The 24,882-nt window shown below is 39.0% G+C and overlaps 1 protein-coding gene across 42 annotated transcripts in view; it reads left to right on the forward strand.

Annotated features, from left to right (window-relative positions):
• The window catches only part of PTPRD (protein tyrosine phosphatase receptor type D), a 1,860,044-nt gene that overhangs the window by 1,683,095 nt on the left and 152,067 nt on the right, over nucleotides 1–24,882 (forward strand). For 19 of the 42 annotated variants that reach the window (XM_029056273.2, XM_029056261.2, XM_029056268.2 and 16 more), the window contains 7 exons: nucleotides 4,542–5,123; nucleotides 9,553–9,686; nucleotides 11,682–11,826; nucleotides 15,208–15,513; nucleotides 16,368–16,561; nucleotides 19,048–19,074; nucleotides 21,287–21,404. In XM_029056273.2, the coding sequence (XP_028912106.1) occupies nucleotides 4,542–5,123; nucleotides 9,553–9,686; nucleotides 11,682–11,826; nucleotides 15,208–15,513; nucleotides 16,368–16,561; nucleotides 19,048–19,074; nucleotides 21,287–21,404 (1,506 nt within the window). The remainder of the gene's footprint in view (nucleotides 1–4,541; nucleotides 5,124–9,552; nucleotides 9,687–11,681; nucleotides 11,827–15,207; nucleotides 15,514–16,367; nucleotides 16,562–19,047; nucleotides 19,075–21,286; nucleotides 21,405–24,882) is intronic. The other 23 variants (XM_029056282.2, XM_029056283.2, XM_029056285.2 and 20 more) reach the window with 4 other exon arrangements.

Genomic DNA, 24,882 nt, shown 5'->3' on the forward strand with positions numbered 1-24,882 from the left:
TTCAAAATGTCTCAAGTGGACATTCAAAACCCCTATGTTTAATCTTATAATGCTGACATATTTTACAAGAAAAAGATTTATAAAGGCTTTTGTTTTTCCTTACTAAAAAAAGTAAAAAGGCTTAACTCATTCTTTAAAATTCTGGTATGCCATTCTTGCTATAGTAGGTGTTTTCATTAGGAAATTTGAGTAGCATAGGGAAACATCATTACCATAGTGTAACTGTGAAAGGACTGTTCTGCCAGAAATTCTCTTTAAGGCATATATAAGGTTGGGAATGTGTCTGTTTACTATTATATTGTACTCTCCCAAGTTCTTAGTACAGTGTTCTGCACACAGTAAGCGCTCAATAAATACGATTGAATGAATGAAAAAAGTATGGAAATTCTCTTACATTAGCTTTTTAAAGGGAACCAGTTGAAAGTGTTCAAATTCCATTCTTTACAAGAAATGGATTTTTAGCATAAATTGATTCCCAGTGAAGCTCGGACTACCCATAAGTGTCATAGATTTTACTTTCTAAGGCTAAAATTGGAGTCTACAATCTAGCTTCCATCCCCTTCATTCCACAGCAAACATCCTCTCTAAGGGTTACTAATGAATTCTTTCTGACCAAATCCAGTGGCCTCTATTCCATGCTAATCCTCCTTGGCTACTCAACTGCCTTTGACAGTATGGACTACTCCCTTCTCCTAGAAACACTATCTCATCTTGGCTTCACTGATAATGTCACCTTGTGGTTTTCCTCCTATCTCTCTGTTCTTTCCTTCTCACTGTCTCTCATTTACTCCACCCTCTAACTGTCAAGTCCTTCAAGGCTCAGTTTTGGGTTCCCTTCTGTTCTCTATCTCTACTCACTCCCTTAGAGAACTCCCAAATCTACCTCTGTTGTTTTTTGGGGGTTTGGAGATTTTTTGCTATTTTTTAAGTACTTTTATGAATCAAGCACTCTTCTAAGTATTGCCAAGCACTTAGTACAGTGCTCTGCACACAGTAAATGGTCGATAAAAATGATTGAATGAATGAAAGTTAATCAAGCCAGATACAGTGCCTAACCCACAAGGGATTCATAGACACAAATGGGAGGAAGAACAGGTATTGAATCCCCATTTTGTAGTTGAAGAAACTGAAGCACAGAGAAATTAAGTGACTTGCCCAAGGTCATACAGCAGACAAGTGGTGGAACTGGGAGTAGAACCCAGGTCCTCTGGCTTCCAGGCCCTTGCTTCCCATGCTGCTCTCTCTCAAGTCCTGACTTTTCTCCTTCTCTCCAGTACTGAATTTCATCCTGCCTTCAGGATATCTCTACTAGGATATCCTGGCACCACCTCATATTTAGCATATCTGAAACCTAACTCTTCATCCTACTACCCAGGCCCTCTGCTCCCCATGTCTTTCCCATCAGTAGAGACAATACTATACTTCCTGTCACACAAGCCCATAACCTTAGCATTATCCTTGACTCATCTCTTTCATTCAACCTGAATATCAGTCTGTCACCAAATTCTCTCAGTTCTACTTTCACAACATATTTAGAATCCACCCCTTTCTCTCCACCAAACTGTTATCATGCTGATCTAAGCACTTTCATATCCAACCGTATCTACTGTATCAGCCTCCACACTGACCTCCACACTGCCTTCATCTCACCCCTCGCCAGTCCAGACTCCACTGTGCTGGAGTCATTTTTTCTGAAAATTACTCATTTTTAGACTCATTTTAGATTCATGACTCATATTTTACAAAATAATTTTTCCAAAATAATGTTCAATCAACTTCTCCGCTCTCCTCAAAAATCTCCAGTAGTGCCAATCCACTTCTGCTTCAAACAAACTCCTTACAATTGGCTTTAAAGCACTGCTCTTAATTTGCTCTTCCCCTCCTAGCTAATCCTTGCTGACCTACTACCACCCAGCCTGCATAATTCACTCTTCTAATGTCAACCTACTCAATATTCCCCTATCTCATCTATGAATCAATCAAGCAATGGTATTTTCTCCCCCTTTCAGCACACCCCCCTTCAAAACCTTATTGAAGGCATATCTTCTCCAAGAGGCCTTCCCAGACTAAGTCCCACTTTTCCTCATCTCCCACTGCCTTCTGCATTGCCCTGACTTGCTCTCTTTGCTCTCCCCCCTCACCAGCATCCCCACAGGAATTATATATATATCTGTAATTTTATTTATACATATTGATGTCTGTCTCCCCCTTCTAGCCTCTGAGCTCGTTATGGGCAGGGAATGTCACTGTTTATTGTTTGTTGTATTGTAATTTCCCAAGCACTTAGTACAACGCTCTGCACACAGTAAGTGCTTAATAAATATGATTGAATAATGAATGAATGAATGAATGAATGAATGAATGAATGAATGAATGGTATTAAAGAGCACTTACTCTGTACAGACCTTGGCAGGGTACTATACAAGTGTTGGTAGACAAATTCCCGCCCACAAAGAGCTGACAGTCTACAGGTGGAGATGGACAATAATATAAATGAATAAAATATATAATTTATAGATATGTATCAAGGTGCTGTGGGTTTTAAGTTGAGGTGAATACCAGATGTCACAGACGCAAATGCATAGACAATGCATAGAAGGGAGAGGGAGCCAGGAAAAGGAGACCTTAATTGGGGAAGGCTTCTTTTCATTCATTCATTCAATACTATTTATTGAGTGCTTACTATGTGCAGAGCACTGTACTAAGTGCTTGGAATGTACAAATCGGCAACAGTTAGAGACAGTCCCTGCCCTTTGATGGGCTTACAGTCTAATCGGGGGAGACAGGCAGACAAGAACAATGGCAATAAATAGAGTCAAGGGGAAGAACATCTCATAAAAACAATAGAAAATAAATAGAATCAGGGTGATGTACATCTCATTAAATAAAATAAATAGGGTGATGAAGATATATACAGTTGAGCAGACGAACACAGTGCTGAGGGGGTGGGACGGGAGAGGGGGAGGAGGAGAGGACGGGGGGAGAAGAGGGTTTCGCTGCGGAGAGGTGAAGGGGGGGTAGAGGGAGCAGAGGGAAAAAGTGGGGAGCTCAGTCTGGGAAGGCCTCTTGGAGGAGGTGAGCTTTAAGTAGGGATTTGAAGAGGGGAAGAGAATTAGATTGTCGGAGGTGAGGAGGGAGGGCATTCCAGGACTGTGGGAAGACGTGGCCCAGGGGTCGACGGCGAGATAGGCAAGACCGAGGGACGGTGAGGAGGTGGGCGGCAGAGGAGCGGAGCGTGCGGGATGGGCAGTAGAAAAAGAGAAGGGAGGAGAGGTAGGAAGGGGCAAGGTGATGGAGAGCCTTGAAGCCTAGAGTGAGGAGTTTTTGTTTTGAGCGGAGGTTGATAGGCAACCACTGGAGGTGTTTAAGAAGGGTAGTGACATGCCCAGAACGTTTCTGCAGGAAGATGAGCCAGGCAGTGGAGTGAAGAATAGACGGGAGCAGGGCGAGAGAGGAGGAAGGGAGATCAGAGAGATGTGGAGGAGGAGATGTGACCTTACTAAGACTTTGAAGGTCAGGAGAGTGGTGGTCTAGTGTACATGGAGGGGGAGGAAGTTCCAGGTCAGGGAGAGGATGTGGGAAAGGGGACTCGGCCAGATGGTGCTAGAAGAGCAAAGTGGTCTGGACTCTAGGTTTTTCTCACCATGAGCCCTTTGCTCTTGTCCTCCCTCTGGTATGGAACTCCCTCACCCTTCATAACTGACAGATCACCACTCTCCCCATCTTCATAGCCCTCCAAAAATCACATCTCCTCCAAGAGACCTCCCTAAGCCTTCACTTCCCTGTTGTATTACTTTCATCTGGGTTGCCGAAACACTTGAGTTTGTTCCCCTTAAGCATTTTGATATTCACCCCTCCCCTGGCCCCAAAGCATTTACGTACATATGCATCTGTATTTCCTTTTAATATCTGTCTCCCCCTCGAGTCTGTAAATCTCGTAGTGGGCAGAGATTATCTATCCCTACTCCTTTACATTACCCTCTCCCAAATGCTTAGCTCAGTGCTTTCTGCACCCAGTAAGTGCTCAATAAATACCATTGATTAATTGATTTGGATATACCGCTACCAAATATATTTTCTACTGATGAAATTAAATAAAGTTTATGAAGCCCCAGCTTTTTTTAAAATCATCAGTATCTCAATCACTGATGAAAGAATATACGTAAAGAATGGCAATCTAGCTGATGTTGGGAAAGAAACCTTTTTGGAAGAGTCTATCGCTTAAAGTGAGTTTGTATCCGAGGCATTTTAGATACATGAAGTAGCTAAATGAATCAGAGATATACATAGCATTATTACGTAAGAGTGAATATCTTTGGAAGCCTGACCTCTAAGTGGCCCACTGTGCTGTGGCACTAAGTCGGATCTCCCCCATCTCTACTAGCCACTTCTTAGAATGCTTCCTCCTAGATTCTTTGCAGGACAGTTTGTGTGATGGTAACACCGATGATTATACAGTTCATGTCGTTCCTTTTCATATGTTCAAAGACACACTCAGTGTTCATCGGAAATTAATGTCATTCTTTGGTCTTATTTTTTAGCCTTACCCAAACCTCCAGGAACTCCGGTAGTGACTGAAAGCACAGCCACAAGCATCACATTGACTTGGGACTCTGGGAACCCTGAGCCAGTCTCATACTATATAATCCAGCATAAACCTAAAAGCTCTGATGAACCCTATAAGGAAATCGATGGTGTGGCAACTACACGCTATAGTGTTGCTGGCCTAAGCCCCTACTCTGATTATGAATTCAGAGTGGTGGCTGTTAATAACATTGGGCGTGGCCCACCCAGTGAACCCGTGTTGACTCAGACCTCAGAACAAGCCCCATCCAGTGCCCCCCGTGACGTGCAAGCGCGGATGTTGAGCTCAACCACCATTTTGGTGCAGTGGAAAGAACCCGAGGAGCCTAATGGCCAGATCCAAGGCTACCGAGTTTATTACACCATGGACCCTACTCAGCATGTCAACAATTGGATGAAACACAATGTAGCCGACAGTCAGATCACCACTATTGGGAATCTTGTGCCACAGAAAACTTACTCTGTGAAGGTGTTGGCCTTTACTTCGATTGGAGATGGACCCCTGTCCAGTGACATTCAAGTCATTACTCAAACAGGAGGTAAGCTTTCTAGGGTTGAGGAGGAAAAGAGTGGTGAGGGTCTACTTGGCTGTCTTGGACACTGTGAGAGGGGGTTTGGAAATGATTCAGAGCCTTTAAAAATTAGTGAATTTTAAAATTCAGAATTACACTATATTTTATATTTTATGCAAATCTTTTTTAAAGAGTTTCATTCTCCCCTCCCCCCAAAATTGTAGTCTTTGTCATCAGATCTCTTTGTTTTCATCATGCTTGTACAGCAGTGTACCATATATGGTTGGATACAATGCTAATGTGTCAACCTTTGATCATTGCAGAAACCTGGACCCTAAGTTCCCCATTTTTCTTGTCCAGCAATCATTGACTGATATGTTTATGGTATTTTTCTTGGACTATGTTAGTGTTAGCTAAATCCTGTTGCTCACGGGTCATCATGTGAACTTCCCCAGCAGTGTCAAGTGATTTCTTCATATATAGTGTTTAAACTCTGCCCTTCTCCATGTACATATTAGCATTGCATTAATAGTGTATGGAATATTAATGTGCTGCAAAAAAAAGAAAAGGGAAATTGTTATCTCTGTCCTATCATTACTAATATTTGGAAGCCTGTATCTCCAACCGGACCTAATGCAATACCAGGTTAAAGCATCCTTGAAAGTTTTCCTGCATTTTTCTTGTGGATATAAGTAATTTTCATGAATGGCTAAATGCTTTAGTTCTACATATTTACATTTTGAAAAAAATGATCAATAGGTGTAGCGAAGAGAAGCAGTATTGGAGAATGATGTAAAATTGAACACATTATGGCAAATAACCCACAGATGGTCCACTGGTTAGATAGGAAAAATTGTGGTTTCAATTACAATTTTTAAACTTAAAGGCAGTATGATAGGATTCCATTTCTTTTCAAGGCATTTCTTACTTATGAATTAGCTGCCGATCTAATAATATTGGAACATACATCATATATAACTAGCTTGCCCAAAATATGAAATATACAGAATTTTCCTATTAAAAGGAATAGATCCTGTATTTGAATCAAATATCAAACTTTTACATTTAGTGAAGACCCTCCAAGAATTGTCAACATTTCAGAAAATTTCAGAGATTTCATCTTATTTTTTTTTTCCTATCCTCAAGCTCACTGTTGTGAAGTTATCAAATGTTTACACAAAGGTAATATCCTGGGAGTGCAGGAACCTTAAGCTTGCAACGCTGGAAAAATTGGGTTAATATGATTTAAGTTTTCTTTAGATTGATTCTTGGGTGTTTTGTCAATTGGGATTGAAGTAATCTTGTACTTCATTGTCTTCTGGTCATTAAAGCAAACATTAAGGAAAAGGCACTACCTCATTGGAGAATGTTTTAAAAAATGTAAAGGAACAAATTTTGTATCTGCTAATGAATGCATTGCAGTCCATTAATATTTTCAGATGAGGAATAGTTGAGATTATCCTCTAGTTATTTTTCAAGTTAGATGCAGCAATACTGATACACATAAATATGATGTTTGTAAAAATGTAGGCCACTGTAAAAAATTGGTCTCTCAATATATAAAATAGAAGAGAAAGGAGGGTGAAAAAGTAGAGGAGAATGAAGCAACAATAAACTCCAAGTGCATTTCTAGTGGCTGGGGTCTTTTTTCTTCTAGAACATCAAAGCAAATAGGTAAAAGTCTATAGAGCCACAATATTTGGTGCACAGAGTGCAGTTAGCAGACAGTGAGCACTCTCTGTGGATCCAGGTGGTGGTAGAGCAAATAGAAAAAACCTGGAAATGTGGTGTCCTTGAAGTCTTTTACTTTACATGTGTATTACGATCATCGGGGGGAAAGTGTTTTGAGAATTCAAAAATAAACCTAATTCATTTGACAGCTGTTTTCTAGGTTTTTTTAAGCATTAGCCTAGTGTGCATTTGATTTGAATATGTGACAAAATGACTGTGAAAAGAGCCATCTTTAATTGTTAATTGAAGTTCTCCCTTCTGGGGAAACTAAGTAATTTTATTACTAATATTAAAATCAGGTGGGGAGTCCATCTTTTTACTAATATACTAAATATTGATTTTGCTGAAAATAGTAGAATTTTATCAGGTGATTATAGAGTGCATAATGAGGATATTAATGAAGATCTGGTTTAAAGTGTCATTAGACTAAATTAGTTGATAATGGGTTGAAAAAGACATGATCAAGTAATCCAGCAATGATTATTTAGATTTGCTCTCTGAAAAAGAAGAATGAATAGCACAGCTTCATAGGCTTTGCTGTAGTCTTTAACTCATTAAGGATGGGGCTCTTAAATATTCCTAAATAGAATTGCATGACTACAAAAGATCATAATATTGAAGCTGTAATTTTGAATTCCAAGACATATTAAGGATCAAAAGTAAAGATTATAAATGGTAAAAGGATAATTTGATTTCCAAAATGTTTATAGGCAATCATTTACTTCATTACAAACAATTTTCCCCCGGCACAATCCCTTAAATAAAATATATATGATATAACAAACAATGAATAATAATTGTGGCATTTGTTAAACACTTATTAAGTGACAAAGAATTGTACTAAATGCTGAGGTAGATACATCATCAAATCGGACACAGTCCCTGTCCCATTAGTGGCTCACGATATTTGCCCCTGTGTTATGCTATTTCATTTAATATGGATACATTTTTCCTTCATTTAAAAGTCTGTGAAAATTGAGGTGAGAAAGAAAACAAAGGTGTGTGTGTGTGTGTGTGTGTGTGTGTTTGAGGTTGGGGGAGGGAGGTGAGTATTTTGGATTCCCTGTCATCAGCTGTGCCTGAAATTCTACACTTGACTTTTAAATAAATACTCTTCTCTATCTATTGCATGTATGCCCCCTCTTGCATCTGTCTTAGTTTTTTTAGTTTTTTCCACATAAGAAAACCCATTTCATTTTTCTTGCTATTTACTTGTTTTTATTCTTTCCATTTTCCCTTCCTTGATGTTTTATCTCCTCTTTTTTCTCCTCCTCACAATCCAAGTGATTATTTGGTGACTGACAAGGCAGACACTTTTCAAAAAATAGACATCCTGTGCAAAAGGTGCTTTCCCTGAGGCACCAAATTAATGGGAATTTCAAGGCCTGTAATGCAAAAAAAAAAAAGGAAGAAGAAAAAGAAAAATGATGAAAACTGAAAATGGGCAACACAGATTATTTTTGGCCTTGAGCTTCAACACAGAAGCTCACAGTACAAAGCCAAGAATACCTTGAAGATGACTGCAACTGTAGAAATAAGCTGACAGCACATTATAAGGACTCCTAAGAATAACTCAAATAATTCAATCAGTTTTCAAGCAAGAAGCGCTTTTAGTTTGTCTTTGATCTATGGCACTATTAGATGTGTATATTTTCATATTATCAGTCTGCCTTGCTGTCAAATGCACACACATTCAGATACATTATCAATTACAACTGACCTATACCATTCTCGATATGATGGAAATATAATTCTATTCATTTCCTAGTTTTGAAATAGAATGCTCATTATATCACTCTTTTTGATAGTAATGATGATTATGATAATGACAGCATAGATGCAGTACATTTGTCAACAGGAGGGTTTTTCCTCCATTTATAAACTAAATTACATACTCTATCAGCACTTGAGGAAATGAGAAAGCATGTAGAATCCAGTTGAAAGCGCATTCCCAGTTCAGGTGGCCAAAGTGTAATTACCTGAGAGATTGACCATGAGGTAAAGGTAAAGACTTCTTCTAATGGAAAAAGAGTGTGAGATTTTTTGATAACCTTCATTTAACATCTCAGCAGAAAAATGCATCTTTACCATTCAATTGCTTTAAAGTTGGAGACTCCTTTATGATGACACTAAGTTATTAGAACTCATTTAGAACGTTTTATTCCTTAAAATGTCTCCCTTTATTCATTAATTTCCTAGTCCTACGCCACTCAATTTCTGCAGTTTCTGAAATTTTATAGGGGCATGGCTTAAAAGGGCATTACAATTTTTAATGAAAGTTTCCAGCATTTCTTGATTAGGGAGTGTGTGCTTTAGAGTGGTTTAGGTCTGAAAGTCACTGGATAGGTGCTATGAATCTGTTAGCTTTTTAAAATTTATATATATATATACATATATATATATATATATTTTCAAATTGCTCAGTATGTGGTGCCAGATATCTTTGTTACCTTTATATTAGCTGTATGCATACTATTTGGGAAATATAATTTGGAGGTCTTTTTTTGATTGTAAATAATACATATAAAGAACAGGCAGGGCCGGGGGGAAGAAATCTTTTTCCTGTTGGATTGCAACCCTCTTGAGGACAGGGAATTTTTCTAATCCAACCCCAGAGTACCTAATGTAGATTCAAATACCAAGTAAGCACTCAAACAAAACTTAGGTATGATAGTAATTACAGAAAATAACAATACCAATTTTTTCCTTCCTCCCCTCCCTTCAGTACCAGGACAGCCATTGAACTTCAGAGCAGAGCCTGAGTCTGAAACAAGCATTTTACTTTCTTGGACACCCCCACGCTCTGACACCATCTCCAACTATGAGCTGGTTTACAACGATGGAGACCATGGGGAGGAGGTAAATCAAAACTCTTCCCATCTTGGCAGTCATCTCTGGAACATATATTTGGTTATAGCTGACCTTCGTTTTTGAAGATGACGCTACTGACTGTGAAATCCTGTCCATGCGTGTGAGTGTGGTTGAAACAAACCTGTGATGGCCAACACTCCCTTCTGCATTATGTGCATATAAAGATAGTTTTTTGGTGCCCTATTGCATTTGTTCTAAACAGAGCCTCTCTCCAGTTTTGAACCTGCCTCTTGGTAGCCTAATCTTCACAAAGCCTTTACTCAAGGAGATCAAACCCCTTCCTGTCTGCTGCCTGCCAGCCTGGTCTGTCTGCTGCAGTGATTTCCCAACAGTCCACAATTATGTTGCACTATTTGACACTGTGCTTCACCGTGCCTTTGAATTGTTTATTCTGCCCTCCTGCCTGTGTGTTCCCCAATTCAGTTGACAATACAGCAGTGGCTTGGTATCCTGCTACTGTCCATTTTCCTCAAATGCCTCCCCCAGAGAAGCTGCATTCCTGAGACCATTCCTTCGACAATGGCAGGCTGAACAGAATTGAACTTACTACATAGGGCTTCTTCACTCCCATCGACATCCAATAGGTTAGACAGGATACCTTCAACAGGGACTTGATCAACCAAACTGTCAGTAGAGTAGTATTGATCTTGGTGAACTTACCAGGACAGCCAAATTTGTTCAGCACATGCCAGGAGGTGGACAGTTGTTTGGAGGCCACTTTTCAGTGGGTTGGCTGTACATGGAGTGTGTGAACTAAAGATTAGTCCCAGTAACTCAGCCCTCTCATATCTGCAGTGATCATACATCTTTCATATCACACAGATGGGCAATGACATGATCTATAAGATCAATCAATAAATGGTATTTATTAAGCACTTGGTGCAGAGTACTGGGCATTGTATGATGGATGGATTTTGGATGTCTTCCTTTTATTTGGGGTGGATGATAGTATTTACTGGTGATTTGGGGCTTATTAACACCGTCACTGAACGGCAATAGAGCTTTTGTTTCTATGTGGTGCTTTTCTCCATGTTTCAACATCACTATCCACTCTTCCAGGATAATCCTCACATCACCTTATCTTGGAATGGATATAATGAACGTATCTTGATTCTTATAGAATTTTCTTTCTCTTTGTCACTCTGAGACATAAACTGAGATATGAAGAACTACTATGAATGCGTCAGCTGCCTTTCTGTCTTGTAAAGTAGTTTGTTGTAAAATGGTTAATGAGTTAGTAAGACAGTAGAGCCAGCTCTACCGGGTAATACCGCCTGGATACCTGTCACTGAATCCATGGGAACTCCTCTATTAAGGAATTAGGTTGCCTATGCCTGCTCCTTTTCTGAGGAATTACAGATATTTCTGGACCCCAGCACCACTTTGCGGGTGGCATATATAAATAATGTTATGAAGCAGCACTTTTACAGTTCACAAAGTAATTACATATTTTCAGTGTCATTTTTGAAACCAAAAGGTAAACTGATGTGTGAAGCCCTATAACCTTGCTGCCAATGCTGTATATGATGTAAGACTGAAAATCCTAGCCTAGGTTTCAGTTCTTCCTGTTCTCTTCCATTTTCCCTATCCTGTTCAAATTAATCCTTACTTTAAATTCTCTGGTAGATTGTAGCCATACCCTAAATACATTCACATCCATATTGAAACAGAAGTCATAGTATATTTAAACAATGAATATATTCTAGAACTGGTTCCAGAAAAACTATTTCTTTTAACAAAATAAGAAATTGTGCTGGGTGTTTGAGACTATACCCATTCTTGGAAAATAGTTATCTTCTGCCTTTGGTACTTGCATTATTTATTGTCCTTAATATATTTGCTTTTCTTCATTATTGATTTAGTCTGTGATTTTGATGAGATTATCACCTGTGTGGTAGGAGCTTTCTGCCCTAGGCAATGTGCTACAACAAATGTGCTGAATATTAATGAAGACAACCAAGTTCTTTTGTTATTTACTCGTAGCAACGAATTACCATTGAGCCAGCCACATCCTATCGGCTACAAGAACTGAAACCAAACAGTTTGTACTACTTTCGTCTTGCTGCTCGCTCACCTCAAGGCCTTGGTGCTTCGACTGCAGAAATCTCCGCCAGAACCATGCAGTCAAGTAGGTGTCTCTCTTTGATTCCCCTCTGCTGTTCTTTGCACTCACAAGAGGGTCATGGCCAAATAATTCTCTTTCTTCCAAAACAAGCCACTCACTTTTTTTTGTTGTTTGAGTCATTGATTATTGTTCAGTGATTGTGCACAGTGACTTAAACAATAAGAAATCAGCCAGTAATATATCTTGCTAGAAACTCCCTCCATGTCTGTTTAACTTCTCTTCTAATGCAACCTTGGGTTTCTTCATTACATTGACTAACTTTCCTAAACTACGTGATTTTCAGTGAAGTCAGTAGAGATGTCTGTAAAGAAGGGAAACAGCTGGCAGAAGCTCAGAGACCCTTTTCCTTTATTATAAGAGCCCTTGAACATATAAATGCTAAGAAATACTGAACAGGTCTTTTGGCCTGCTCATAATGCATCAAGAGACTATTTTGTTCTAGTCCCGTGGGGACCACCAGCCATACCAATTACTTATGATTTCATTTTTTTAAAAACCTGTGTCCCAGATATAAGTTCCTTTTTGTCACACCTTTATATCCAGGAGAAAGGTCAATCCCAATTGGCTGCTTGAGATTGCTAACACATATAGATAGGTCCTTCAGGACACTTTGAAACATGAATCCATAGCATTCATTAATTGTACATTGACCAGTAATGTAAAATAAAATCAATTGCTGCTGTAAAATCACAACCCAAAACATCGTTATTTCATGGGTTCATCATTATTTTCAGAAGCACCCTATTTGGAACTAGAGTGTCAAAGTGAATTTGCATCTTATATATGTTCAATTATTTTGTACATCATCATTAGGAATTCCTTGTTCTCAAATTTTTCTGAAGGTTTGGTAAGTCAGTTGGCTCCTTAAATCAAGCTATTTCATTTAGAATATAACTGATTGCTCTTCATTGGTGAGATTATTTTAATAATTAAGCCATCTGTGGATAAATTTCCCCTGACTTAAGAGCTTTCTGAGTTCTCTCTCTGGCACATATTAAAAACCACAGAATTATCTATAAGGTTATATGAAGTTTGCAAATAAGAGTTAAATCATTTAAATCTCCCTATTTACCTCAGAACATCAACTTCATATCAATAAAAAGCAGGGTATCCCTCCATACAAAAAAAAACCCCAAAAACTTTTGCCTCATTCAGAGATTCAGGGTGGCACCTTTTACCCTCAAAATAAATTTATAAACACTAGCTAGAACAGTGGTAGATCCGACTAGAAATTAATAGTTCTTTAAAAGAAAAGAAATAGAAATATTTAAATCAAGGCAGACTAAAATAAATAATTATTATGTAAGATGATTTCTCGAAACATCTATTTAATTAAAATAAATGCTACATGCCTCTAAATGACATTATTTCACAGTGCACAAGTCTCTCATTTTATTCATGCTGGCAAAATCAGTGGTAAAACAAATGACATCAAAACCTCACTTAGTCTTTTCCATTAAAGGAGCAGCTGCAAGTTCTACAAAACATGTTCTTGTGCAAATATTCTAATGGGTCTAAAGGTAGCATTCAGGTTGAAGATTAAATCAGCTTTTCAAAAGAATTATTAAAGAGTTCATAGGACTCCATAACCAGTTGTATTTAATTCATTGTAATATTCATAATCATAATCTGTAAAGTACTTTTGTGGCCTCAGAAATTGGCATCTCCTGGTGATTGATGTGAAAATATTTTCCAGCTGATGCTCTGGTCTTCATAATGGGAAGTCCTGTCTGTGAATTACAAACCTAACACATTCATTCATTCATTCAGTTGTATTTATTGAGTGCTTACTGTGTGGAAATCACTGTACTAAGTGCTTGGGAGAGAACAATATAAAAATAAACAGACACATTCCCTGCCCACAGTGAGCTTACAGTCTAGAGGGGGAGAATGCAAGGAACGTCAATGAGAGGAAGAATTCTGTCATGTCAACCTGCACTTCAAGGAATTCCTCTAGGCAGTAGGGCCCATAATTCATTTTTTACCTGCCTCTATGTGGATTAAAGTCTCCAGAGTCTCTCCATGACATTCTAAAGACACTGCCTGTAAATGACCCTCCCAAAAATCGAATCTCACCTAATGTTTTTCCATAGGGAGGGGAAGTGCCTTATTTAGACCAAGTCCTAAAGCCAGTGGAAAATTGCACACCTTTACTAAACTCCTTGCAATAGAATTTTCTCCATTAGATTTTTGGGTCCTAAATACCTAGCTATTCATTGCGTTTAAGAAATGGTAATCTCTTTGAATTTGCTTGGCGAAGTGTATACTCATATGATAATAATTTGATTCTTATTGGGCATTTAGCAAGTATGTTAGCTGGCTTCCACATCCTGTTAAAACCATGTGTATTTTGCCAGTAATTGATGCTTATGTGCTTAGTGAAGTGAATTTGCAGAAAATCCATTCTTTATCAGTTGATTTTCCTGATGGCTTTTTTTTTAATGGCTCTTTTATTGCCAAACTGTTAGGGATAGGTGATTATAGATGATTATATCCAAATTTGCTGGTGTGATCTAATTCTTCACTAGCAAAGGTGTCTCAAGAGGAGTTATAAAAATAATGCTGAATGCTGATCTAGGGTAAGTACAAGTTACAGTCAGAATCAACAAGCCTGTCATTCCCCCTGGTAGGTAAACCTTTGACTAAGATTTTTTTCATCTTCTATTGATTCTGCATGCTTACTGTATTTATTGACTACAAACAATGTTTGAGTGAATATTTTTCATTTAAACATTATTTGTAGTTGACTTAAATCAGGCAGACTCAGTTGTTAAGGATACACAAAAGTAAACCTTTTTTGTTTATGTTTTTTTGTTTTTGTTTTTTCAAAGGAGGGATGGAGGGAAGAGTATCTTGGGCAGCCTAGCAGTTATTGCAAGTTTCAGATCAGTACGAGAAAAAAAACAAAGCATACTGTCCACATTTTGAGACAATGAAAATCCTAATATCATTTAGGGAATACACAAAATCTACCCAAACTATTCACTTGCACTAATTGCTGCCATTACAAGAATAGTGGAATAGCCAATCAAATGAATCCAGGATTGGGAGGGCATTTTTTTTATTTGGTTTAGAAGAAGAATTTAATCACAGGTAGGTAACTTAATTTGAGGCTTTGTTATTGTGAGGCTTCATTTTCATGTATTTCCCCTTCACCCATTTTTTATCATTTTTTCATCAAATTATTCAATTTCAGTTGGTTCATGTTAACAAGCCAAGGTACTTATGTTTATCTGGAATTTTGTTTCTTTAGCCTTCAAAGCTTTATTCATTTTGTGGCCCTTTTAATTTATTTATTATTTTACTTTTTCTTTTGTTTATTATTTTTTCCAACCACTCCTGTCCTTTCACTCAAACCCTTGTTTAACCCACTGCTGAAATAAGAGCCGTCAGCTCCTCCTCAAGACATTAGTTGCACCAGCCCAAGCTCTACTAGCATTTTGGTAAGTTGGCAACCTCCACCAGTGGAAAAACAGAATGGCCTTATCACTGAATATTCCATCAAATACATTGGAATGGACGGGGAAGATGACAAGCCCCATGAAATTTTGGGAATCTCTTCGGACACTACCCAGTACCTTTTGGAACAGTTGGAAAAATGGACTGAATATCGGATTTCTGTGACAGCCCACACAGATGTCGGACCTGGCCCGGAGAGCTTATCCGTAATAATTCGGACCGATGAAGATGGTACGTTGCCTCCGCTACATCCGTTTGCATCTTTCTGACTTGCTCTCGATCTGCTGTCTTTGTATAGGCTAAAATCAGTATTCCTTTTTTCTGCTCATCTTTTTTCCAACATCGTTGTTACCAAACTTCGTTCAATGTGTTTACCAAAGGCCTGTCGTTGCTACGGCTTAATCATGTCTTGTTTCAAACACAAAGAACTTTTTTGTTTTTTGAAAGAACAATTTGCTACTTGCAACCAAGCCACTTCTCTACCCTTCTTCTGCCCTAAATTACAACACTCCGCTCTTGGAAAAATCTGCCTCTTTTTTAAAAAATATTTTTCTCTTCCACCTACAAGTTTTGATCTTCTTGTTGCTGGGTGTCATTTTTGTCTTGAATCTTTTGGAGATACTGATGCTCTACATTGTGTTTTTTTCATCTGTTGGTTTGGATTCTCTCCAGTTTGAGGAAATAAAAGAAGATGGCCCATGTAATCAAGCATCTTTTTGTTCCTCCATGGAAAAAAAAAATGTATACGGTTTTTTTAAATATATATTATTTCAATAGTGCAATACCTCTTTGTATTTTAATGCTTTGAATCTCAAAGCATCTTCCTTGGCTTTTGTACATTTTTACATGTTTTTCTATTTCTCTGATACTCTTTTTTCTTCCATTTTTTTTGCATCAGTCATGTTTTTTGATCTTTTCGCTGAAAGGTAGAGCAGATTGGTTGAGCCTTTTCATTGATTGAAACCATTTGTATTCTTCAAAGAAAACTTAGTGGGTCTGCCCATTTTTTTTCTTAAATAAAGAAAAGCTCTGACTGGGTGGGACAAGTGCCTGTAATTCTGTTTTATCCAATGATGTTGTTCCAGTTCCTAGTGGTCCTCCTCGCAAAGTCGAGGTAGAGGCTGTCAACTCTACATCTGTTAAAGTGTCATGGCGCTCACCTGTGCCCAATAAACAGCATGGTCAGATCCGAGGATACCAGGTGCATTATGTGAGGATGGAAAATGGCGAGCCCAAGGGTCAACCCATGCTGAAGGATGTTATGCTGGCTGATGCACAGGTAAATCCTTAATGAGCTGTTGTATTTTCTCATAGGTATGGAGATGTAGTGAAGGATATTAAGGATACATATCAGATGATTATATACCTTCCTTTTACTGATACCTCAGCCTAAAGCAAGCATGTTTTGGAATTAGCTTGAACATTTAGAATAGGATTATGTACAGGTTTTTGAAGTTTCTGACAATCATGAACCTAAAATGATATATTAAATTTTAAAAGAAAAATGATATATCAAATCTCTGATTCTAATAAGTCATGCTATTAACAAAAAAAAGCGCTTAGCTGGTTGGAGACTTGATCTAGTGGTAAAAAATATATGACTGAAGAACCAATTTAATCAAATGAAGGAGGAAAAAATTATACTCTGCAATTTCAGGGCAGGAGATTCAGAGTTGTCCTTGAATTCACCATCCAGCTTTCAACAATCACATTTCTTTGCCTCAGTCTGGTGGAGAACATCTTCCAGGGAAAGTGTCATCATTAGTCAAGACTGAAAAATGAAACAGACTTTAAAGAGTCCCATACTTTATATGAGGAATGGATTCACAGCCCAGAACATGTTAATGATGATGATTGGGCTTTACAATTCCATGGCATCTTTCCTCTGTCTAGATTCAAGAACTTTCATAAATATTGAGGAGTATTCTCCCAGTGCATTAACTTAGTCTCTTTCAGTGTAGGTAGGTATTCCAGAAAGTTGCACTAACTCTTTCAGGCCATTAAATATATTTCTATATCAGTGCACAAAATGGTCTAAAAGACTCCAAGCAATGTCCCAGACTACCTAAACTTCCCTTATGGTATGTCTCATTTCCTGTGAGAAGCTGAATCAGTCCTCATTTCCCCTCCCACCATTTCAGATAACTTCTTTCACTGAGAATTTAACGTAGAATTTTGTTCATTCAATATTGCCGAACTGCTTATATATAAGGAAGGAGAACTCTGCCATCTCCTTTAAAGATTCATTTCAGTGTTTTATATAAATATCAGGTTCTTTTAAGAACATGGAGTGTTCTCATAGTTTGATCTGAATAAATCCATTACTACCTATGTTTTGTTTGTTTTGTTTGTTATTTTTGGAAATCTATAACTATGGAAAAGAAAACAATCTGCCATAATGTTTCAATCTTCCTGCTTTTTGCCCAGATTTTTACTTTACACTCAGTGTGACTGCAATTCAGACTCCATTTTAATTGTAGACTGTGCAAGTCATGAGAAATCTGCAGTGCCAACTCTTCATATGCCAAATCAATTTTTTTTCTTTCTCCCATTTTTGAGTCTTTAATTTAGCTATTAATGGATCATTTCCCCCTTGGTTCATTCTAGCCCCCTTATATACTTTGTCGAATTGATACGTGAAAGTTAATTGCTGGTGCCAAAGCTTCAATAGGTCTGTAGGATTTAAATATAAATGACAAACATTCATCTAAGTAGGTGAATTGCATTACGTTATGTAGGTTAGGGCTGAAAAGAGGGTGTAATTAGAACAATTAACCTCCATTTAGTCTTCCCTAGTTTACTAGAGAGGAGTTTGTTTGACTCTTATGTTACCTAGCACTTGACCAATTGGAGAGATCTAACAGCTCACACATTTTGGGCCTCTCTTAATACTAGAACAATTTTATGAGATTATTTCCTACAGAGGATTTGAATTGTATGTTGTCTAGCATGTGACCAATCAGAGAGATCTAATAGCCCATACATTTTGGGTCTCTCCTAATACTAGAATAGTTTTATGAGATTATTCCCATACAGAAGGCTTCCACCCAGCTGAAAGAGTTTAAGCAGTGGGAATAATGTTGGGAAGAAGAGAGTTGATAAAATCAAACTCTGTCCAGTGAGTAAGGTCCTCTTGGTCTTCAGAGGCTGCCTCCTTAGGAAATATCTGAATTGAAGCACTGCCAAAAGGTAGCTGATGGCTTCCATAGATGAGGTCTTCATTCCTAATCATAAAAGGAGGAAGAAGGTGGATAAAGTCAAACTCTGTCCCGTGAGTTTTAGCAAGGTCCTTTTGGGCTTCACTGGCTGCCTCCTTAAAAGATATCGGAATTGAAGCATTGCCAGGAATTAACTAACAGCTTCCATAGTTAGGGTCTTTATTCCTAATCATGTGAAGTCTTCTCCTGAGCTGGGTTCTTTGGGAACAGCCTGAACCCTTCAGCCCTGATTTTTTGCTCATTGGAATTTTGAATAACCAGCACCTGCACCAATGATATTCCAGTATGCCAGCTAACAAAGCTTTTGCTGTAACTACAGTTCCAGATGGTATTTATCTCGAGTAGCTTCATAGAAAGAGAAAAAAAAACCTCTGGAAACAAATATGGATTTGAACTTAAAATCTTCCCATTTTGTGTTTCACAGTCATTCTAATTTTGTAAGCCTTTAAAAAGAAAGTTTAAGGAAGGTAAAACTGCCTCAGTGAGGCTGCAAATTTTTCTTCATTCTTTTTTTTTTCCCTCTCCAACTTTCTTTACCCTCAATCAGTGGGAATTTGATGATACTGCTGAACATGTGAGTAACAGTTGACTGGCCTGATGAAAACAGACTGTGTAAAAGTCCGTGTGTGTGTTTTTAACCTTTCTATCTTTTCTTTTTAAAATGTTTTTTGTTGTTTGCAAAGATGCATGTACTAACAGATTTTTGAAGTTATGGCACTTTTTTTTTGGCTTTGATTTGATCTCCGGATTTAGCATGGTGCAGAAAAGACCAAAAGGAATGTGATGGATTTGTGTGGTCATTTGTTTTGATGGCTGTTACTAACTTTGCCGCTGCAATTCAAGCAGAGAAACTGCTTAATTAATTAATTATTTATGGTATCTGTTAAGTGCTTACTATGTGCCAAGCACTGTTTTAAGCACTGGGGTGGATACAAGGTAATCAGGTTGTCCCACGTGGGGCTCACAGTCTTAATCCCTATTTTACAGATGAGATAACTGAGACACAGAGAACTTAAGTGGCTTTCCCAAGGTCACAAAGCTGACAAGTGCTGGAGCCAGGATTAGAACCCACATCCTCTTATTCCCAAGTCCGTGCTCTTTCCACTAAGCCACGTTGCTATATTAAAAGAAGATTATAATTGTGCTATTTGTTAAATACTTCCTATGTGCTAAGCACTGGGGCGAAACTTTACAATTAAATTAGACATTGTCCCTGCCTCACAAGAGGTTTATAGTCTAAGGGTGGAGGAGAGAACAGATATTTCATCTCCATTTTACAGTTGAGGAAACTGAGGCACAGCAGGCAGATGACAGAATCAGGATTAGAATCCAGGTCCCCTGACTCCTAGGCCCATGGTCTTTCTGATATTCCAGATTGCTTCTCTAGGTGTTTTAAAGTGGGAAATACAGTGCTTGAAATTCCTTAACAAATAATTTTCCTCAGGTTTCATTGTACCCAATAGGAACATGCTCATTAGACCAAATAAAAGCTCTAGTTAAGCATTACAATCAGTGGTGTTTCTCTAGTGCCCTGAATCCAGTGAGATAACCCAATGGAAGTTGCTGTGTCACACTTCAGATTTCTTTGATTACGTATATTTTTGGTATCCGTAACCCAGTGGCAATTGAGATGCACATTGAAAACCATACCACTGGCATTCATCCAAGCTTCTTATTATTGGAAGGTCATTTTCAAATGATTAGATGTTTTTTCACATTCTCTGTAATTTAGGTGAAATCCTTTCAGGAAGCTGAAAATCAAATTTCTTTCTTCCCAATTAAGTCTATTCATTTGGGGGAATATTTTGAGCAGAGGCTCAGATTGGTGCCTATTTTAACTGTACTGGTCGGCACTCCCCACTGGCAATTTCAATAGATTTATGAAAACCTCATTGCTCTTATTGCCCACACTGGGACTCAATTTCAAAACTTCACTGTATTGTGCCCATTACAGTTTTTCACAGACAAGCCCCACTTTACCCTGCTCAATGTGGCACATCCATTTGACACAGTCCCTTTTGATTTTGCACTGGAGCACAATTCAATTGTCCATTTGTTTATTTGTCTCTATTCATTCTGTAAATATGACGGTGGCATGCCCAGGGCCACACTACAGTTAACTTATTCAGCTCTGCAGAAAATGTGCAATGTTAGGAAGATGGGAAAGAATCTGAATCCTGCTCCAACTCTCATCAGGACAAAGGTCCGTCGAATAATTGGAGGGATTTGACATTTCCTAACGGGCCGTCTCAGGTACGCATCGGTCCAATTCATGTCTGAAGGTACTTTACAAGAACTCAGGTCCAAATAGCAGTAGGCCCTGAACACCAGAAGATACTTCTGAAAGTATACAATGGCCTTTTCAGCATTTCTTCATGAAGCCACTAGGGTTTAGCCTCATATGGCATCCATATGAATCCGGAAGGTATTAGGCCAGGTTCAGTCATTGGGGAGATCTCAGTCTGAATCATGGTTCTCTCAGATATAGACTATAGCTCATCCCCTGTAACCAGGACTACTGTTGAGACATCAACCCCCTTCTTTTTCCCAGTTCAGACTATGGAAGGATTTGATGGTATTTCACCCTTACCAATACACTCAATCTTAGAAGCCGGAAGGAACACTCCAAATGAAATTTTACCCACAAATTGCTCTCTGGACACTCTCTTTTGCTTGCCATGCCTGCAGGAGAACACAAAGCATGTGCAGAGTAGTTTAGTGATGCCAGCGTTCTTGAGTAGGGTAAGTGTTTTGATGCAGTTTCCTGCTACCTTGTGTCATTTCAGGACATGATCATTTCTGGACTACAGCCAGAAACATCTTACTCTCTCACTGTGACAGCCTACACAACCAAAGGCGATGGTGCCCGCAGCAAGCCCAAACTGGTGTCGACCACTGGTGCAGGTAAGCACTTGTCTACCATTGTGGTAAGTGCCGGGGTAGATGAAAGGTAATCAGATCAGAAACGGTCCTCTGTGATGCTTGCAATCCAAGAGGTAGAGAGAGGAAGTATTTTAACTCCATTTAACAGTTGAGGAAACTGAGACAAAGATTGCTCAAGGGACTTTCTCATGACCCTACAGCAGATTAGTAGCTGAGTGGGATTACAACCCGGGTCTCCTCAGTCCTCATCTTATGCTCTTTCCACTAGGCCCAGCAGGGCTTTAAGCACATTGACTGTGTATTATAGTACAGCTTTTTTCTAATTGAGGCTTGCAGGTCCCTTGAGGACCCTTGAGAGTACTTCAGAGCTTCCACAAGTCTCAACTGGCTGCCAGGTAAAAAGTAGCCATATGCTGACTGGCTACCTAGGGGTGGCCTACTGCAGGTCCATCCTAGTCCCAGTTCCCACTCATGAGAGGTTTGAAGGTTTGCAGAAAATAGATTGAGAATTTCAATGGAAATATATTGCTTTCTAATGAGAAGCATGCACTGTAGCATGTTAACACCTGTGTGGTGTTGGAAAGCTCAATGTAATTTCTAGAAAAACTTTGGTTCTAGTTATCATCATGGAAATGAGGGACAAAGGCAGCAAGAATAATTTAAATCCACAGATAATGCTCAAACGTAATTTCAGATCATTGCTTCAATTCCTACCTCAGGAGTAACTTTGACTAATTTAAGTTCTTCCTTTCTTGTCCCTACCCACCAGTGGGGGAAGTGGTGCCAGGTGATGAAATATCTAGCAGGCAGACTGTAAGAGAGAAGAGGCCTGGAAAAGAGGTCCCCAAATAATTGCAAGTTGGATGTGAAAGTTGTTTCCAATCCTGTAGAGGTTGAGATAGATGGGGCTATTTCAGGCTCTCTGTTTAGGATTGCAGTGGAGTGAAAGACTACATTTACTCACTTTTGGTCAGGCACAGTTGCAAGGTTTTTTTCATAACCCTGTCCCAAAGTTAATCTATAACTTTACAATGGTATTGAATTCCATTACCTTCCTTCGTGTTGGAATCCTAGGCATTAAAACTTCTGGCCATCTCTCTTTCTCACTCTTTAGTCACATCCCTCCCTTTCCCTTTTTCACCTCCAAGCATTACAGTAGGGTTTCTGGAGGATGAGCAGAGGGAAGAAGTATTTAGGGAATCTACTCTCTTTGCATTAGTCAATTTCCATGAATGAAGGAATCTAAGTGCTCGGGGAAAGACTGCTACCCCACAGATTCAGCTCAGGCCCAGTCCCTGAGCCTTCAGGCATCAGATTACAGATGAAGGTAACTAAGAGCTCCCATCATCAGTAGTTGCTAGAAGACCAGAAGTGGCTACCAGGGGGAGCAGAAGAAGCTGTGATAGTTCCAGCAAAACTCTCTATTTTCTTGAGCTTATACCCTTATCATACTAATTCACTTTAAAACTGAAACTTGCTGCAAAGGACTAGTTATGGTCTTTCATGTCAATCAGATGCCGATTATGCGAGGGAAGCCAATCAAAAGGCATGTAATATTAGGGAAATGTTGTGGTGGCTTCATTATATCATCTAGTTCCAGTTCTGTTACTATAGCACATCATGTTTCATCCATCTCATAATATGAAGATGTTGATAGGGTTTCAAATAGTTGTAGAATTCATTCAAGATTTCTAGTCACAATTTCAGGAGGGCGCATACTGCCAGGAATGCTTGCAGTTTTAATTGAAAGAAACGGTGCAGCGGGGGAAGCGTTTTACTATAGACCCTTCTTGAAGAGAGCCTCTCAGAGCATAAAAATCAGATTTGCACTCTTTTTGAAAGCAAGTGCCGCAATCCACTTCAATGCCAAGCTGTTGAGGAAAACATGCTTCAGTCAAGGAATTCTGCTCTCAGTCTTTGTGTTCCCTCCACAATACTCAGGCTACTTTTGGGGGGGTAGATTTTCTGAAAGCAGAGAAGCTGGATGGAGGTTCAGGAGCATTGTGGGGAGAGTGTAATGCCTCTGAGGAACTTGAAATACCCTCCTTCCCATCCTCTTCCTTCACAACCAAGTATTTAGAAAGGCATTAGTGATCTTCAAGTGATATCTAAGTACAGTACAGTACTGTAATCATTCATCACCCTGATTACCAGTATTCCAAACACAAAGATTTGGTCCTGAAAGCATAACACAAGATACTGAAACATCTTGAGGCTCAAGGATGAGATTCACGGTCATTATTCTGAAGGGACAAAGGAAAATGTTCTTAAATTACTGCAGGTGAGATTACTTTTAGATATAAAGAACTTCTGACTACAAGTCTTTGACTGTGTGGACCAAATCTAACAGCCGCTTGTAAAACGTGAGAGGACTTGATCTGAATGTTAAGGTTGCAAATAGTATATGAGTTCAGCATTTCTAGATGGATATCCTCTAAACTGTGATATCGTTGTGGGCAGGGAATGTGTCATGTTATATTGTGCTCTGCCAAGGGCTTAGTACAGTGCTTTGCACACAGTAAGCACTCAGTAAATACGATGGAATGACTGTCCCACTGGCATGTCAAGATCAATACATTCATAAGTCTATTGCACTCTTTCAAGTGCTTAGAACAGGGTTTTTCACTTCCTTTCCAAATCGTATATCCTCCTAACTTTCCCGTCACAGTTTTTTGTATTGTAGTGTTTGTTAAGTGCTTAGTATGTGTCAAACACTGTTCAAGTTAATTGGATTGGGCACAGTCTCTGTCCTGCATGGGACTCACAGTCTAAGTTTGAGGGAGAGCAGGAGAACTGAGACACAGAGAAGTTAAGTGACTTGTCCCAGGTCACCAAAGAGGCAGTTGATAGAGTCAGAACACAGGTCCTCTAACTCCCAGGCCCTTGCTCTTTCCACTGGGCCATGCTTCCTCTCGACATTTGACAACAGTGCCATCTTCCTCTTCTCTGAAACCACAACTTCAGTATTATCTTTCGCTCCTCCCTCTCGATCAACACCCTCATTCTCTCTTTCACCACATCCTGTCAGTTTTTCTTCCACAACATTTCCTGGCTCTGCCTCCTCCTCTCCATCCAAACAGCCACCCCCCTGGTCCAGGCACTTCTTGTACTCTGGTTTGACTACTATATCAGTTTCCTTACTGGTTGGTCACATTCCAGCTCGCATTCTTTGCTTCTGTCGAGAAAACCTACTCACTTCTGCTGTCTCTGACCTCTTGCTTAGTTCAGTCCCCCATGTCTGAAACTCCCTCCCGCTTCAAAGTGTATAGGCCACAGAGCTCCTCTTTTGCAAAGTCCACAAAAATCACAACACTAGACAGCCTTCTGAAATTAATTTCAAAATTCCCCTGTCTATATCCCCTTACTTCCTGTTCAGCTTTTACAGACCACATAAGCACAGGAGTCCTCACAATTTTCCAAAGTATTTGTGTATGTACTTTACATACACTCATTCTTAAGCACTAACTCATATCCCCATCCCTTTTTCCTCTTTCTTCCT

The sequence above is a fragment of the Ornithorhynchus anatinus genome, chromosome X5 (assembly GCF_004115215.2).
Source record: "Ornithorhynchus anatinus isolate Pmale09 chromosome X5, mOrnAna1.pri.v4, whole genome shotgun sequence".
NCBI classification, from domain to species: domain Eukaryota; kingdom Metazoa; phylum Chordata; class Mammalia; order Monotremata; family Ornithorhynchidae; genus Ornithorhynchus; species Ornithorhynchus anatinus.